Source organism: Colletotrichum truncatum (assembly GCF_014235925.2).
Source record: "Colletotrichum truncatum strain CMES1059 chromosome Unknown Contig_0010, whole genome shotgun sequence".
Taxonomy (NCBI): domain Eukaryota; kingdom Fungi; phylum Ascomycota; class Sordariomycetes; order Glomerellales; family Glomerellaceae; genus Colletotrichum; species Colletotrichum truncatum.
Window position 1 is genome coordinate 411,919 of NW_027222407.1, and position 19,552 is coordinate 431,470.

Consider the following 19,552-nt stretch of genomic DNA (forward strand, 5'->3'; position numbering starts at 1 on the left):
ACTTTTTAGCCTTATCTTTATTATATTCGTATTATAATAGAAGTATATAAATACGATCGTAAAAGAGATAGAATAGTCTTTAATCCTAAGCAAGTCGCTATCCTTAAGTATTCTTTTACTTTAAAAAAATCTTTATATTATACGTAATATAACTATCGCGGAGATATATATACTATAGTAAGTAAAGCATTTTCCTTCCTTATCTTTAGTAATTAGCTAACGTTTATCTTTATAAATACTATCCTTTATATTTAGTAACTATTAAGACTATTTCTTTTTATAAAAAGTTATTTAACGCTTAATATACTATGTTTAAGACGAGGATAATAGAGATATTTGCTAGTAAATCTCCTTTATTACGCGCGACTTATTTATTAGCTACGACGCCTTAGAAAGCGCTTACCGTAAGTATTATAAAATAACTACTTCTAAGTAGCCTAAACCTATATATATTCCTAATTAACTTATTTATAAGGTCTTTACTAACGTTTAGTTAGGCGATTATTATAGCTTATAAGGTAATTATTAACTATCGCTACTAGATATACGACGATTTTATAGCCTTTACTCGTAATAAAGGTCCCCCTCGCTATCTAGTAAAGACCCTGTTTTATTATATTCTTTATTTATTTTCTAACTTTCTTATCTAGCAAAGCGTAAGCAATTCTACCTCCGAGTCCTCCCTAAAGATATAGGCTTTATAAGTTAGTAATCAGCTAAAAAGATAGCTTATAAAGAACTTTTTCATATCTTCTATGCCTAAGGCTACGCTATATAATATAACTAGTAGGTAGTTTATCTTTTCAAGCTTTTCCGAAAGCGCGTTATTAAGCTTTCCCTTTACTAAGGTTCGGCTTTCCTATCCTTATTAGATAGTAATTATCTTATTTTTACTTATTATTCGCCTTATTTTCGTTCGGTTTGCTTAAGACTTTTTTTTTAAGAAGATCGTAGGTTTAGGAATAACTATAGTAGATAATCCTATTTAACCCCGAATAGTAGTATTCTATCCCCCTTTTAATTTATTTTCCTATCCTCTTAGCTAGTTACGTCCTGATAGTTAGGATCGCCTTATATAGGCAGCTTATCCCGGCGGTTAGGTATTAGAAAGGAAGGTTTTCTTTTAGGTATCGCGCTACCTTAATATTATTCCTTTATTTTACTCTTTTTAGATTATCTCTTTCGTTTCTTTTCATAATCCTATATTACCTATTAAGCGCTAACTATATTACTAAAGTATACCTAAAAGTTATACTCTGCTAGCTACCCTTTCTATTTAACAAGGTAGTAAGTATTATCTCCCCTTATTCGACGGCTAACGATATAGTCTAGTTCCTACAACTAGTTATCCTCCTCTAAGTCAGGCATTAGTAAGAGATCGCTATCTTTATTACTATATGTTAGAAGTATAAGTATATTATACTTCTATTTTACTTATTTATCCTATTTAGTCTTATCTAAGACTTAGTAGGACTTACAAAAGTAACTAGCTAAGAATGGCTGCTTGCTAGTTTAAACATATGATATTCAGATCCCTATGGAATACTCTCTTTAACCTTATCTAAAAGTCTATTTAGTTAAAGAAGATTCTAGTCTGATTTATAAGCTGCTTTATAAGCTAGCTGACGTATATACTTACGTATACTAAACCTAGCTTATAGCTTCCTATATTAGCTATTATAGGCGACGTTATACTACTATATAACTAGCCTAATTCTCTCTCTTAGCTAGCTATTAGTTCCTCAACCAACTCAGCTTCAATATAAGCCTATACATTCTTTACTATTAAAGCCCTACTTCATAAGTACAAGTTTCCTTACTCTAATACCCTGTTATAAGGATATCGTACTATCTACGAGATTCCTACCTACCGTTCCAACAGGTTATGAGCCCAGCGGAGTAATAACTTTACTTATTCTTTTATCCTCAACTCTTCGGTTATTAAATATCTTAAACTCTATTTTATTCCTATAAACGATATAAGTTTTAGGAATTTATATTTATTATTCTTTTAAACCGTATATTATTATAACGGTTATTATTATAACGGCTATATTCCCCTAAGACGAAAAGTCTAAAACTTTAACTCTATTCTAGTACTATTAAGGCAGACGAAGTGTAAGTCCTTAGTACTACTAAATACGAGACTATTAAGGGGATTACGTCTTAGAAACTATTATTCTAAGATATTACTTGCTGCTTTTAGTGCTTATATACCCTATTATAAAGGCATATCCTAGGGCTTAGCACTTAATAACAAGGCAAAATACCTGTTATTTACTCAAGGCATAGCTCTTTAGTATCTTCAGCAGCCTATTAAGGGATAAATTCCCTATATTATAAGCAGTTTTTGGGCTATAAGTCCCCTATCTCAAGGGCAATAAGTACCCAAGGGCTATAAGTCCCTATATTTAAGGGCAATAAGCACCCTATTAAAAGTCAATATGTCTTCGACTACTACGACTACTACTACTGCTATAAGAGCCGTTACAGGCTGTTTAATGCCTGAAAACCAACGATTAAAGGGTATAGATAACTGGAATACCTGGATTACTACCCTTCAAATCTATTTTAAATTGCTGAATTTATCCCAATACTTTGAGGATCAAGAGAAATATTCAGCTATAACCGAAGAGCAAAAATCACAAGCCTTACTAGTTATAAGGCAAAATTTACAGCCAGAACCTCTTAGCCTGGTTTTTAATAATAAAGACCCAGCAGAAGCCCTAAAGTTACTAAAGGATACCTATGAAGGTTCCGGGCCGGTTCTAAGGCAACAGCTATATCTCGAATTCCACGCTATTAAATTCGAGGATTATAGCTCTTTAAATCTATTTATTAGCTTTTTTAAGGCTTATTTATCTAAATTAGCCTCTGTAGGAGCAAAAATCGAGACTATAGACCAAAATACGGTCTTTATAGCTGCCTTATCAAAATCATTTCCTATTTGGGCTGAAAGGCAAAGGGCTGCCTTACGTTCTAAAGAGATACCTACTTTAGAAGCCCTTATTACGGATATATTAGATGAAAATAGGCGTGATGAGGACACCCCTATGTCTAATTCCTATATCCATAGGCAACAGTCTCAACAACGGTCTAAAAAGACTAAGAGGTCTAACTATAGACCTAATGCCTCTAAAGGCAATAATAAAAGGGAAAACCAACAGCCTCCTAGCAACTCCTACTCTTTCTATAATTTAGAATATTATAGTGGGATTGATGCTAGTTACTTTAATAAGAGGCCTAATAGCCCTAGTTCTAGTTCTAGTCCTAAGAACTGGTGGCTGTATGATTCCGGTTCTACTGTTCACATAGCTAACAGTAGAGAATTCTTTACAGCCTATACTTCTAAAGACAACCTCCCAGAAGTCAAAACAGGCGCTAGACCTATAAAACCTAAGGGCCAAGGTACTATAGACCTACCGCTCTACTTTAAAGGTCAAAGGTCAACTATTAGGCTTGAACAAGCCTTATATATACCGGATTTCCCTATAAATATTATTTCAGGTCTAAGGCACTATCTCTCAGGAGGCTATATTAACGGGAATTATTTATATACCCCGTCTCACAAAGCCTTTGCTGCCTTGAATATCCCTAAAAGGGGATTTTTCCTATCTATATATGAGAAATTAGAACCTGATATTCATAGTTTGAGGAATAAGAAGACGAATAAGTCCTCCTCAACTAATAAGACTAAAAAGTCTACTACCTCTAATTATAACGAGGTTGATTTATCCTCTAGAATTGATGAACTTTCCGATTCTGAAGCCTCTAACTATATGGCTTTTGAGGAATTACAAGGTAACCCTAACCCTAAGGGTCTAAAGGGTCAAAATAACCCTAATCTTAAGGGTAATAACCCTACTAATCCTACTATGGATTGGCATAACAAATTAGGACATCCTAGTTACTCTTACCTATATAAGACAGCTAAGATAACTAAGGGGATTCCTATCAACCAGCTTAAAAAGGACGATTTACAGTGCCCTAGCTGTGAGAAAGCTAAGTTAACTAGACAACAGTCTATAGTTAACTATAACAGGGCTACTAAACCTCTCGATCGACTATGTATCGATACGATTAAGATTACGCCTTCTACTATAGCTGGGAATATCTACGCTATCCCATATACTGACGATTATACTAGCTATAGAGATATAGATTTCAGTCCTACTAAGGATAAAATCTTATCTCTTATACAAAATAAGCTAGAATATTATTATACGCAGTATAACCAGTACCCTAAGTCATTACGAATTGATAATGGTACTGAATTCGCTATAAGCGAATTAGAAGCCTATACTAAACCTAAAGGGATAGTTATAGAGCTTACTACTGCATACACGCCAGAACAAAACGGTATAGCTGAACGAGCAAATCGAATCATAGTTGAAAAGGCTAGAACTATATTACTAGCTTTAAAACTACCTCTATTTCTATGGGATGAAGTCTTTAAAGCTGTTATTAAGTTATTAAACTATACAGCTACTTCAAGACTCCCTATTACACCATACGAGGCATTTTTCAACTATATATTTCCTAATAAGGATAATCGACCTGATTTATCTTCCTTATGTAACATAGGAGATTCGGTCTATATATATTATCCTAAGGAAAAACAAGTCAAATCGAATAAGGTTTATACCTATACTCAAGAGGGCATATACCTCTATACAGAGGCAACAAATATTCATATTATATACTGCCCTACTAAGCCTTATAAATCACGAATCATAAGGGCTACTCATATTCGTTTTATACGAAATACTATAAGAGAGGGGGAACAAGAGGCTCAAGATTCCTCTAAATCCATTACTTCTAGTATTTCTAAAGACGTCTCTAGAGACGTTAAAGAAGCTAAAGAAGTTATACCCTCTAAAGACGTCTCTAAAGACGTTATAGTCTCTAAAGACTTTAAAAACAAAATCGAAATCAGGCTTCCTTCTATTAAGAACAAGGAGGAATATATAACTATTAAAGAGAATAACTATATTATTCACTATCTCTTTTCTAGTTACTATACTAAGGAACCGTCTACTATTAAACAGGTTCTTAAAAGCCCTGAAAAAGACAAATGGCTTAAAGCTATATATCAAGAGATTTCCCAACTTATCTCTAAAGGCACCTTTAAGGCTATAAATTCTAAGTTAGCCTCAATCCAGCCTATAACGGCTAGATGGGTATTTAAGCGGAAATTATTACCTAATGGAAAAATCGATAAATATAAAGCCCGCCTTGTGGCTAGAGGCTTTGAACAACGTTACGGAATCGATTATTTCCAGACTTTCGCTATAGGGTCTAACCCTACAACTTATAGGGTTTTATTTGCCCTTGCCGCCTATTACGATTGGGAAATTCATCATATCGATATCATAGGAGCTTTTTTAAACGGCGAATTAGAGGAAGATATCTATTTAGATCCCTCTAATATTCCTCTAGCTGAATTCTTTAAACAGAACCCTAAACAAAACACTATAGGATATAATCCTACTAGTAATCAGGTTCTAAAGCTAGAAAAAGCCCTATACGGCCTAAAACAGAGCCCTCGACAGTGGCAACTTAAGGTTAAGGCTATATTTAAACAACTAGGCCTACAACCTCTTAAATCCGACGAGGCAACCTACTATAATAATAATAAGGACAATCCTATTATCATAGTAACCCACGTCGACGATTTTATTATATTCGCTAAGAATCTTAACGAAATAAAGAAGCTTAAGTTATTGGTTTCTAAATTCGTTGAAATTAAGGATCTAGGCGAAATCAGCTATTTTCTAGGTCTCAAGATCACTAGAGATAGACCTAATGGGTCTTTACAAATCTCTCAAAGCCACTATATTCAACAAATCCTAGAAAACAACAACTTTAAACACCTCAAAGGCTCAGATATCCCTATATCTCCCGGAATTCTAAAGCAAGACTTAGGGCAGAATAACCCTAACTATCAACCCTCTAAAGAGCTATTAAAACTATATCAACATCTAGTTGGCTCTTTGATTTACACTATGTATATGACTAGGGTTGATTTAGCCTTTAGTGTTTCCTTTATTAGCCGGTTTCTTCATAATCCTACTCAACCGCTATTAAAGGCAGTTATAGGTATAATTCAGTACCTTTCAACTACAAAAGACTTTAGTATTAACTATAAGTCTAAATCGAATATTCAACAGCCTGAATTAATAGGCTATACGGATTCCAGCTGGGCTAATTGCCCTACTACTAGGAAATCAACTAGCGGCTACTTATTTACTTTAAACGGTGGCCCTATTAGCTGGAAATCTAAGAAACAATCAACTATAGCCCTCTCTACAACTGAGGCTGAATTTAACGGCATTCAAGAGGCTATACGAGAGGCTATTTGGCTTCAAGGTCTCCTATCTGAACTAGGCTTTAACTATAAGCCGATACCAATCAAAACCGATAATAACGGAGCCCTAAACCTAGCCTATAACCCAGAATATCATAATCGAACAAAACACACGGCGATATACTATTATTATACTAGGCAAGAAGTAGAAAAAGGAAATATCTCTATATCCTATATTCCTTCTACTAGTATGCCGGCTGACGGGTTAACTAAGCCTCTATCTAGACCTAACTTTATTAAGTTTATTAAACTTATAGGTTTAGATCCTTCTTCTAGTATTAACTAGAATTACCCTTTTATCTTTTCTACTAAATAGTATAAAAGAGGGGGTGTTAGAAGTATAAGTATATTATACTTCTATTTTACTTATTTATCCTATTTAGTCTTATCTAAGACTTAGTAGGACTTACAAAAGTAACTAGCTAAGAATGGCTGCTTGCTAGTTTAAACATATGATATTCAGATCCCTATGGAATACTCTCTTTAACCTTATCTAAAAGTCTATTTAGTTAAAGAAGATTCTAGTCTGATTTATAAGCTGCTTTATAAGCTAGCTGACGTATATACTTACGTATACTAAACCTAGCTTATAGCTTCCTATATTAGCTATTATAGGCGACGTTATACTACTATATAACTAGCCTAATTCTCTCCCTTAGCTAGCTATTAGTTCCTCAACCAACTCAGCTTCAATATAAGCCTATACATTCTTTACTATTAAAGCCCTACTTCATAAGTACAAGTTCCCTTACTCTAATACCCTGTTATAAGGATATCGTACTATCTACGAGATTCCTACCTACCGTTCCAACACTATACTACGGCTTTAGTAAGCTAATATAAAAAACATTATATAACCGGCTATATTGCTTTAGTAGTACTAGTCGGTATGCTTAATAGCTAATCTTTTCTAAGACCTTAAAAAGGCTTATAAACTTCGGGGCTAACTTATGCTAAGTTGCCTTAAACCGTAAGTTCCTTATAGATAACATAACCAGGGACTTCTTAGGGATGTTAAGGGGTTAGTACCGTTTATTATAGGCTTTCGCCTACGATTCGGTTGCCTTTCCCTAGTATTCCTTAAGTTAGTTACGTAATTCTTAGAGTTTTTCTAGGCGTTTAGTTACGCCTTATACTCCCCCTTAAACAACCTCGTCCTCGAGGTCAAGGCGTAGTTCTAGCTAATAACCTAGCAATGCCTTTACAAGTAAAATTCCTATTATAGCATTTCTTCTATTATTTGCTATATATTATGCCTATGCTAGTAGCGTAAGCTAATTTCTATTTATTATAAACGCTTTTAAATATTGTTTTAAAGCCTTGTTTACTACTTCTATTTAGCTATCTATTTAGGGATAAAACGCTATCGAAAGCATTCTCTTTATCTTTACATAATAGCAGAATTAAGCCTAAAATTAGCTTGTAAAAACAGGTCTTTAATTAGAGATAACTCCCTTAAGGCTGCCTCCGAATAACTTAACCTTCTCGTAGAAAATTACAGCTAGTTCTGCTATAGTAATAAAAGTATTAACTATAATATAAATATAGTATTTAGTATAACGATCTACTATAATAAGGATCGCATCTACGAGTTGGTAACCGTTAAATATAGGCGGTAAGCTTATAATAAAGTCTATAGATACTTATTTAAAAGGTTGCGTTAGTCTTAGTAAAGCTTGCAACTCCCTATAAGGTCGGTAGGTCTTAGCTTTAATACCTAAGCATACTATATATCCTCGAACATAGTTTTTAACGGTTTTCTCTATATTAATCTAACGAAATTTTCGCTAGATTAACTTAAGTATCTTGTCTCTTCTAAAGTATCCCGCTAGTAGATCGTTATAGAATAGACAGAGGATCTCTAACCTTAGACTAGCTTCTTTAGGGATATATAACTTCCTATAGAATTAAACGAAGCCGGAAGGTAATAAGGACTAATATAGTTTCCTTAGTACCTCTGCTTGCAACGCTTCTCTAAGACGTCTATATAATAGATCTTCTTCCTAAGCCTTCTTAATTAAGGTACTAAGGAAGTTAGAAGTATTATTACTATAAACTTCCTCTTTATAAGCTACTCGACAGGCTATAGCCTGTATAATAGCCTATATACGTCGGCCTAGCATGTTTTGCTATAAGACTATATCCTTCTAAGATAGGTCTACCTTGTCTTGTAAGGTAGGTAATAGGTTAGTATTCGACCCCTTTTCGCCCCTTTTTGCCTTCGTAATCTAGTCTTCTTAACAGCCTATCTACGGGGTTCGTTCTCCCCTATCGATATCGAATAACAAAATTATATAAAGCTAGTAGCATGCAATATCGCGCTTAGCGACTATTTAGCCTTAGCTATAATATAAACGTCTATAAGTTCTAGTAATTAGTTAGAACTTCTACTAGAAACGCCGCCCCTTCGATATAGTATCGCTAGTATTTAAATAATTTTACTATAGCTAACATCTCTTAGTTAAGCGTTTTATAATTTAACTCTACCCTTTTAAACTTCTTAGACTAGAAAGCAATAAGATACTACTTCCTATCTAGCTATAGCTAGGAATAGATACTAGCTACTATATAGTAGGAAGTATCGGTCTTAATATAAGACCTTAGTTAAGGGTTATAATAGCGTAAGAAAGGGGCGCTTTAGAATGCTAGGATTAGCATCCTAAACGCTACCTTCTTAGCTAATCCTAACTATACTTTACTAGGCTTATAGCCTCCTATACTTCCTTTTAGGAGATTAGTAAGAAGGCGTATAATCCTAAAGTACTTATAAATAAATCTACGATAAAAGTTATAAAACCTTAGGAATACTTAAACTTCTTAGAAGGTTATTAGCTCTAGCTATTAGGCAATTACCTTAACCTTACAGGGGTTTATAAAGATTCCCTTTATAAATAAAATATACCCTAAAAACCTAACTTATCGTTAGTAAAAAGTATATTTCGATAGTTTAGTATATAAGGCAGCTTCTTACATACGTTATAAGACTTAGTATAAATAGTTTATATATTCTTCTTTAGTCTTAGAAAAGACTAGAATATCGTCTAGATAAACGATATAGATAGTATCTACTAAGCCTTCCAAAGCATTATTAATATATACTTAGAAAGTAGTAGGTACGTTAGTTAAACCTATAAGGAGAACGTAAAACTTATATAAACTATAACAAGTCTGAAACATAGTTTTCTATTTATCTTCTTCTTTAATACGTATACGATAGTATATATCTTTAACGTCGATCTTTAAAAAATATTAAGCACCAGTAATCCGGTTAAGGATCTCCGAAATCAAGGGGAGAGGGTAGCGATTCTTAACTATAATACGATTTAGCCTTTAGTAATCAACGTAAAGTCGTAAGGAACTATCCTTCTTCGGGACGAAGATAATAAGGGCCTTAGCTAGGCTTTTTGATAGACGAATACGTCCTGCTTAGAGATTCTCTTCGAGGTAACTATATAGTTCCTCTAGCTCCTTAGGTAATAAGGGGTAGATAAGACCTTAAGGGGGGGACTTTCCCTCCTCTATGTTAATAAAATAGTCTAAGGCTTTGAAAATAAGGAGATTCTTAGCATTCTTAGGTATAAGAACGTTAATAAACGAACGTAGTTCCGGGGGGATAGTTATAATCCTAATCGTAAGCTCCTCTTCCTCTTTATCCGGGAGAGGTTATGGTTCGGGGAGCTATATAATAGCGAAAACCTACACCTTCTCTCGAATAGCCTTTTTTACAAAGCAAGAGGCTCGGCACTTCTCTTATTTCCTTTATAAATATTTAAACTACTATATACGGTTTTTTCCCTCTAGGAAAATATTATAATACTTAATAGTAGTTATTAAAAGCAATATAAGGCTTCCCTTAGGTTGAGGGTCGCGGTTAATTACTATATAGGAATAAGTAAATAACCGATAAGTTCTTCGCGAATCGATAAGGATAAATAAAACCTAAAAAACCTTATAGGTAGGGATAATACTTTGCTTTAATATAGATAGGATTAGAAAGGTTAGCTTAGCTTAATTTAGTCTTTACTACTATATAAAGGCATACGAAACTAAATCGTACTCGGCTCCCGAATCAAAATCAATATTAGTAGATATTATTACTTAGTTTCTTTTAACTTTAACAAAGGTATAGAATCGTTAAATAGTCCCTACTATAAGCTAGGAAGGAGGATAAGGAGTTACTCCTTCCCTTTGCCTTTTCCTAAAGTAGAGGTATTAGTATTAGTAGTTACTTACTAAACCCCCGTTTTTCCTTTTATTTTCTTTCTATCCTCCTTTAAGGATTTAGTATAAATATTAGATAAATAGTCTAGACTACCGTAGATATAACAAAGGCGTAGTTTGCTAGTAGTATAGTTAACGCCGTTTTTCCTTCCTTTTTTAAGACTCGACTAAGGAGAGGAGGAAGTAAGATTTTAAGCTTATCTCTTAACCCTTCCTAGTTTACTATCTTGTTTATCATCGCGCTTTCGCTTAGGGTTCGGTTAGATAACACCTTAATATCAGGTAGATATAGCTACTATAGCCTCTCGCGTAGTAGGGAGGTTAGCAGTATTAGTCTATATATACTTCCGTAATTTATTAGTTAACTTAGCATAAAATTCTAAAGTATTTTCTTTTTCTAAACGAAAGGTAAATTCCTTCTTAAAAGATTATAAATAAGTATAAAAGTCTTATAGCTTTTAATCTAATTGCTATCTTATAGTAACTAGTTATCTTATGATTTAGGGTTCCTAGAATTAAGTATCCTTAACAAGTATTTTCGTCTAATAAACAAAGTATAGATATTCCTAGGCGTTTAGCTAGTATTCCTTATCTAAATTGTCTTTATATAGGTATTATCTCGCTTAGTAGTTAGCGTCTATATAGTCTAGTACTAAGACTATCTTTTTAATATCGGTTTTATATCTTTTAAAAGCTCCCTTATAGGCTTGTTCTAAATCTTAAAGCTATTCGGTATGCTTTCGGTAGCTAGTTTTTAACGTAAATACTTCGATATTCTTAACCTTAATATCTCCCCCTTTGCTAGAGGTAAGACTTTATTTTAGTTATACTAATAATATCTACTAAAGCTATTTTAATAGATCGTTTTAGCATTTAGTTTAAGATAAAGATATCTTAAGTTAGGCGATTCGCTTTAGAAGAGTAGTATAATCAACTTTTCTTAGCTAAGTATAGCTATTATTCTCTTAACTCGCCGGTTTGTTAAGAAGGTTAATCGGGTTAAGGGATTTGCAAATTCGTTTATCTTTACTACTACTTCCTACTATTATAACTATTAGTAGCTAATAAAGAAGAATTAGAATTATTACGGGGTTTTAGCTAGGAATAGTGTTGGAATGGTAGGTAGGAATCTCGTAGATAGTACGATATCCTTATAACAGGGTATTAGAGTAAGGGAACTTGTACTTATGAAGTAGGGCTTTAATAGTAAAGAATGTATAGGCTTATATTGAAGCTGAGTTGGTTGAGGAACTAATAGCTAGCTAAGGGAGAGAATTAGGCTAGTTATATAGTAGTATAACGTCGCCTATAATAGCTAATATAGGAAGCTATAAGCTAGGTTTAGTATACGTAAGTATATACGTCAACTAGCTTATAAAGCAGCTTATAAATCAGACTAGAATCTTCTTTAACTAAATAGACTTTTAGATAAGGTTAAAGAGAGTATTCCATAGGGATCTGAATGTCATATGTTTAAACTAGCAAGCAGCCATTCTTAGCTAGTTACTTTTGTAAGTCCTACTAAGTCTTAGATAAGACTAAATAGGATAAATAAGTAAAATAGAAGTATAATATACTTATACTTCTAACAAATAGTTATAATAGTAATAAATATCGTATTTTTCTAAAGCTAATTCTTAATCCTCTAGATTAAGAGTCTAAAGCTAGAACCTGTCTTTTATCTAGGTATTATACCCTACTAGGTAAAACATATATATTAACCTTCTTAGTATAGCGCCTTATAACGCTTCTAGTAGTATAACGCCCTATAGCTCTTTGCCTTGTTATAGTAACTTCTTAGCTTATCCCTTTTGCCTTAAATTAATCGAATTATTAGTTAATAGCGCGACTATCCCTTTATTAAATTAGAAAGGTTTGTTAATTATAAGGATATTCTTTGCTTTTACTATAAAAGCTACTTTTTCTAACTATTTATCTTCTAATTATAAGAACGCCTTATCTAATAAACCAAGGGTATCGTCGGTTTATATACCGATATAGCTAAAGTATAGATTTTCGATAGATAAGATTAATAAGTATAGATCGTATAAAGAAGTAACTATCTAAAGATTTTCTTTATAATGCTTATAATACGTTGCCTACTAGTAGGTTCTAGCTTCTATAATTTTATATAGAGGCTTTATAACCTTTATAATAGTCCCTTTTAGGTACTAGTCTTGAATTTGCTTTAGTAGGTAAGCGAGAATAGTATAATTAAGCCTTGTAAAGGATTAAACGTAGGCTTATATAATATCTTAAAGCTATAGTTATTTCCCTTCTCGTAAAAGTAATAAGGTAATTAATAAAATTAGCTATTAACTTACTTACTAAATCGTTAGCAATTAGGTTAATATAGCCTTCTTACTATCATCGGCATAACCCTATATTATAAGTCTCGATTTCTTATAAGGTTTAGTTATTTTACCCTTAACTTTGTTAACGATACGAGATTAAAAGATTTATACATTCTAATACCTTTTCTTATTAAACTAAGTAAATATAACAAGGCAAAGAGCTATAAGGCGCTATACTACTAGAAGCGCTATAAGGCGCTATACTAAGAAGGTTAACATATATATTTCACCTAGCAAGGCATAACACCTAGATAAAAGACAGGTTCTAGCTCTAGGCTCTTAATCTAAAAGATTAAGAATTAGCTTTAGAAAAATACGATATTTATTACTATTATAACTATTCCTAGCTAAAACCCCGTAACAATTCTAATTCTTCTCTATTAGCTACTAATAGTTATAATAGTAGGAAGTAATAGTAAAGATAAATAAATTCGCAAATCCCCTAACCTGATTAATGTTACGGCCAGCTAACTGACAGTGGGTTTGTGTTAACAGTAAGCCAGGGATTGAGAGTAGTAACAGTCGTTCCGTGGTCCTGGTCGAATAGATCGTAGATCTTCAAAGGTCTTGGTGATCAGTCAAGGCCTCAACAAGAGTCGTAGAGTAGTCGTCACTTAGGTATAGCTGAAAGTACCGGTTAGGGTAATCACAAAGTTGATTGCTGAAGAGCTATGGAAGTCTGTCCTCGAGCCCGGCTCGAGTCCATCCTATATACAAGTCCTGAACGGTCCTCCTTATCTTGGCTATGTTGGATATTTGACATATCCAACATATCCGGGGATCGGTTGGATATTTGACATATCCAACATATCCAGCCCGGGTTGTCCTTACCCCGCGTTATCCCCGAGGCCACGTGACTTGTCCATAGTTCTTCCGTTCCGAGGATCCCTGGTTACACCTGTCCGGCTGGGTTACATATGCCCTGCGTTAGCCGCCGGGATCCAGGCGGGGTCGTGTTGGCGACCATGTCCAACGGGTCGTAACATATTGTTGACTAGAAGGTGGGGATATTCCCCCTTGGCCTGTCACGTGGGTCTGGGAGGCTTGGGCCTCTCAGCCTGGCGGGCGTGTGGCTGGAAGTGCCACACGACTCCGTATTCCAACTATCGCAACAGGACATTCGCGAACAGATATATGCTTTGGTAGCTAGGATGAATCTTCTACCTCGCAATTGATACGTTGGTGTTTGCATGTGTCCTATCAGTCTTTCATCAATACTTCCGTAATATTCCATTCCCTAGTCTTCCTCGTCCTTGGGCTTCTGCGCGTAGACCACGTGGCTAAACAATCTTCATTAGCATGTGTCCTCCGGGATCAAGCACCCATAGGGAGTACACTTACATGTTGCAGTAGGCATGGAAAGCTTGAGACTTCAGTTCCCGGCGGACCTCAGCAAGCAGCACTAGAACCTCCTCTTTCGTCCATCCCATGATGGTTGTGAACGCCCTCAGACTAAAGCCTTCCAGTCCATCCAAGCATTGGATCAAATTCGCCATACCAACATCCTTGAGGTGGGGGTCTTTCGCCCAAGGACCCAAAGGCATCTTGAAGCTCTGATGAACGACGTCGACAAAACCAGCTTCCTTGACCCAGCCCTCAATTTCAGGCCCAGGGCACGGGTTGCGGCCAACTAACCTGCAGGCTTGCATCAAAGTTGTTATCCACTTGTGGGTCTTGTGCTTGTCTGTAAAGGTACCGTCATCCGTATGGTACGTGATATCATAGTCTTGAAACTCAACCCAGCCGTCGGGGTTGAGGTTACTAGATACTTGTTAACACTTCCCCAATCGTGAATAGAGAATTCTTGTGCGCACTCGTAGATATTTTTTATCAGCTTCGGCCAGTCTGCGATGGATCCAGCCATGTATCGACTGAGAATGAAATCATATTTCTCGTTATTCAACCATTCGCTCTCGACATCGTCAATCTCGAACTTGACGTTAGGTGGAACCCTGTTTTATATGAGTACAATGCATGACATGGCTCAATAGCGTTTTGGAAAGAATCGGGAAGCTTTTACCACTCTGGCTGTATGGCACTCAAATCGTTTCCCACAACCTGTACAAAACTTTAGCTTCAATTGAACATGAATGAAATCAACAGCTATGATTTTACAAACCTCAGCATTAGGAAACAGATCTGCGGCCTCGATAGCCCCTGCAACATGTCAGGTGACCAAACAACAATGTGAAAGTTCGTGTCTCTTACAAATACCGGTCCCTGTACCAATGTCAAGAATTCGGTGGGTAGTCTCTTGCGGGACTGGAGCCAAGAATAACTTTTCTCCCTTGCCAATAGTCTTCAAGATCAGCATATGGTTGAAGTCCAACCGGTCCATTTCGCTCTACCATTTGAAGGTGTCAGCAAGTTAAATACTTCGTTTTAAGCAATCACGCTAATGTTACCTCATCGTTCGGTGCCAAATAATCTATTTCTCAGTCAGTGATGGACTGAAATACATACAACGATGAAGCAGGACAGTTCTGCATAGTTTGTTCAGTTACTCACTTCCCGCTCGGAAGGCATGGTACCGCCGACCGTTCTCGGTGGGATAATCAACGACGCTGGAGCTCAGCGATGCCGTGTAGGTCGAGCTGGATGATTAGCGATGAGTGATCAACTGTAAATTCATGAAATGTTCTTACATTCGTTCATCTATGGTGGAGGTGGTATCAGCGAGCTATTAGGTTGATTAGCTTCATCAGCGGAGCAACCTCAGAGGGTTGAGATGGGACCAACACTATCTGTGTCATCAGCCTCAATCGCAGCCAGTGCAGCGGGCTCATCGGACGCTTCCACTACAGGTGCGGCTGTTTCCAATCTGGAAGGGGAAACTGGGGCTGGCGGGTTGGTCGAGGAGTCGGCCATCTTGAAGATTATGCTGTACTCGTCCAGAAGTACTGGTGATCTGGCATGAGTAATACTCTGAACTGGAGGTGCTAGTAAAGAGGGGTTCGAGAGGAGAAATGGCTCTGGACAAGCAAGGGTTTTAATACTCGTCCCTATTTCTGTTATGTTCAGCCACTTTTCGTTGCCCAGCGGTCCATTGTTTGGTTCTGTTGGTGCAAGGAAGCATATGATATGCAACCAAACGTTCCATTTCACAGATCTGTTGGAGAAAACTCGCAGGCATGCAGGGACCGGAGCTAATCAACGGTTCGCCATGGTCCAACAGCGGGGCTCTTTCAGTGGCACATTCTGTTTGCGTTGCATCCGAAGCCAATCACCCCGGTCCGCTTCGCTTTCCCCGGTCTGTTGACGAGCAAGGGCTCGAAGTCCAGGTCGTGACAATGCAAAAATCAGCCCATTACTTCATGTCCGCGTACTGTTGAACTAGGAAGGTACTCCGTTATAGAAAATAAATCTGTGCCTATGGGAAGCTCCTGTGTTGTCCGAATTCAGCTACGCGAGATGAAACTGCATGCAAGCCATCAAACCACCCGCATTTAGCGCCAACAGATCAATTGGCATTGTATTGAAGCGATATGTGTTCCCTAGTGGGACCAAGGCACGTCCCAACCAGGACATTGTCTGTATGTGGGGAGAGTGGCTGTCTCTCTTTCCAGGTCAAAGTCAGGGATCTCTGGAACTGAGAATGAAGCCTCAGCCACTGCTTTTTTAAGATATTGTAGTTTTCTTATGGCGAGTTTCTATTTGGTGCTGTCGTCTCTATCCTTCAGCATTAGACCACAATGCTTGTATCTTCCCGTACGCTGCCCAAGCTGTGTCTGATATGTGAGAAAAAGTTGTCAAATGTTTCTTACAATAAGAAGGCGAAATTAACTTCTCGGGGTTAGGGTTATACAATAAATAAGCCACCCCAATAAGTCTACGAAATATGCCACCATGCATGATAACATTCGAATAAGTCAGAATACCATGTGGAACTAACCAGAAACTTCTAGACAGAACTAAATGTGAAGAAAATTACTGATGTTGGGATAATTACAACGTAAATTGCAGAGAGGTGAGAACGTCACACATTTCATGCTCAAAGAGTTCAATCTCTATATTGCAGGATATGCAATGCTGCCACGAACTACTCAAAGATCTGCAGAGAACACTTCCAGGCGTCACAGAATATGTGCTTTTACTTCCTCTTTATTGCTTTCGAGACGCTAAGCCGCCTCTAACCTAAAAACAAAAGCTTAGCTCAGCTGCCTCAAGTATCATCATTTTACTCTATTGTACCACCATATCCATGAGGCATAGCCTGATAATCATTGAGTCAGATGCCACCTCTTGAAGAATCTGCAAACCAAGAAAATATCCCTCCATCCCATTCGTTGCCGTACATGGTAAATGGGGCATCGATAAATGTGTCCGCTTCAGGCCATAACAAACCTCCAAAGAGTTCGGGTTCGGTCACATTATCCCATAAAGATGGCTGCTCTGCGCTCGGAGGTACTTCCTCCATCCAAACGCTTTTCTTGAGTATATGGCTGATAGATTCTGCAGCAATATGGGCCTCCCTCGACGTAGATTCGCGCTGCCTCCAAGCATTGAGAGACTTCTTTAGTGCGTTTTTGATATCTTCTTCCCGAGCTTGAGCATGATCATTCCCGGCTGAACTTAGTCCTCTATGTACTACGACACAGAGCGTCATGCAAGCTGTGAGGAAATAGTGGTTGCCCGTTAAGTACAACCTAGAGCTCACTGGGTGCAACAAACCGCCGACAGCAGTCTCTTCGCCAAGGGTATGCTGAATGGTCAGGATCGACAAGCAGGCATCAAGGCATTTTTTACGAGAGTAGGAAAAACTGTCCTTCTCCGTATCGACACTTAGATACTTGCGATGGATCATCAACTCGCCTGTACGGAACATAAGGGCGAGGTAAAATCTTTGGAATATCAACTGCGGTGGATCCGTGATGGACGCCTCTAGAGACCTTATTTTCAGCGGCGCAGGAAGGCTCTCTTCTGCCTCTTGTATTTTGCGATCCACCGCAAGCACTTCGGAGTAAGGTACCGGCTTTACAGAAGTGGACAGATCGACTGCAGCGCCAACAGCGACGAGCATGCGGCGTCTTCCAATGAGCTGTAGAACAATTGTCATCTCAGACTCGGGTCTGCTGGGAGGAAGTTCTTTTGAATCCTCGTCAAAGTCGGAATCATGAAGGTTGCGCGGCTCCTCAGTATCCCAGTGGCCGTCGACGATCCTACGGGGCATGCCTGTCCTCATAGCCATCTGCAGATCGCCCTCTATCGACTTGACCCAGCTTCTGCGCCGAATCTCCCCGTCAAAGGGTGAGATACTGGGGAAATGAGATGGGTCTCTGTGATAGCCCATTTGAAGGATAAGATTCATTGCTATTCCGTGAAGAATACCGATGCTCGAGGCGACATCTCTTCGCGAAGACAGCTCGATGATGACATATTGGTAAAGAGTCTCCCATGTATAGGGGCCACCGTTGGCATATCTCCCCATAAGCAAGCATTGTGCAGTCTTTTCTCGATAATGGTTAATCGATGTCGTGGGATCATCTGTTTCGGATCTACTTAGCGAATTCGATGCCATGGCTGCCATACACATGATTGAATATAGTAGTCCCAGCCACATGACTGGAGTCTCAGATGGCGACTGCCAGAATCTTTCATACTGAGATGCGTCAGTCTATCATAGTAGGCGACTACATATGAGTTACTCACTTCTCTCAAAAACTTTCCGGTATGAACCGCGCCTTCAACAATGTCAGACAAGTGCCATACGTGACTGAGGGTTGATCAACAAACCGGATGCGAAGTCTAATGAATTGAAATAATATGAGATATATCGGTCCACAATCTGCTTAGAGGGGATTGAGCCAACAATATCAACTATTGAGATGGGCTTATTATTGTATAACAGCGGCATTTCCATATAGTCATCAGTAGTAGATAACGAAACCGACGCCGCACTGCTTGTCTGTGTCTCTTCCTCCGCTTCCAAGTGATCCTTAAGCTCGGCTATGCTGTCCAGGATTGAAGCCCAATGCCCGGTCCCAACATAGCGAGACTCGGACGCACTGACGCGAATACTGCCGCTTTCGGGGGTCTTGGAGGAGTTTTCATAATTATCGATTAGCGTGGTCTGGTCTTTGTGTGCCAGTTCCCTTGATATCGGATGATCTAGGCTGCTTCCTTGAAGATCATTTGAGAGCAAATTTTCATCCGCTGGGCTTGAATTGTCCATAATTGAGATCACTAGGTCTTCAAGTTGAGACAGTCGAGTTTGTAAATTCATCTGCGGTCGTGATGAAGCATTATGCCGGGCAATTCCTGCAGATGCAGGTCCATTGTTGGCATATGTGCAGGGAAGGCCACGGTGGGAGCATGTTTGGCAGGGTTGCTGTCTATCACAACGAAGTCTGTGAGGCTCAATTACCCGTGAGTATTCCCATTTTCAAAGCATTTTCGAACTTGGGCTTTACTGACTTGCGGCGGCGGCAGAGGTTACAAGACAATTGAGGTTTATCCCTTCGCCGGTTGAGCGGGGGTCGGTGTCGCTCAGACCCAGCCGAGATGCTTTGCGACGACAACATCGCTGGCAACAATGAGAGCCTGGTTTGTGCTCAGAGGGGAGTTAGTCAATCTCAGACACTACCTATTTTGCGGTCTTCGAGGATTATGT

The 19,552-nt window shown here is 37.7% G+C and overlaps 2 protein-coding genes across 2 annotated transcripts; both read right to left on the reverse strand.

Moving 5' to 3' along the window:
• Positions 1-14,179: 14,179 nt before the first annotated feature.
• Positions 14,180-15,810, reverse strand: CTRU02_213584 (methyltransferase domain-containing protein; the record flags this gene model as incomplete). Its single annotated transcript, XM_036733933.1, has 10 exons — positions 14,180-14,222; positions 14,284-14,703; positions 14,757-14,894; positions 14,963-15,000; positions 15,062-15,099; positions 15,151-15,286; positions 15,348-15,370; positions 15,451-15,536; positions 15,588-15,622; positions 15,682-15,810. 10 exons carry the CDS (start codon positions 15,808-15,810, stop codon positions 14,180-14,182), a joined length of 1,086 nt encoding a protein of 361 aa, XP_036574350.1.
• Positions 15,811-17,170: 1,360 nt separating this feature from the next.
• Positions 17,171-19,463, reverse strand: CTRU02_213585 (fungal specific transcription factor; the record flags this gene model as incomplete). Its single annotated transcript, XM_036733932.1, has 4 exons — positions 17,171-18,541; positions 18,592-18,623; positions 18,676-19,289; positions 19,357-19,463. 4 exons carry the CDS (start codon positions 19,461-19,463, stop codon positions 17,171-17,173), a joined length of 2,124 nt encoding a protein of 707 aa, XP_036574349.1.
• Positions 19,464-19,552: the final 89 nt, after the last annotated feature.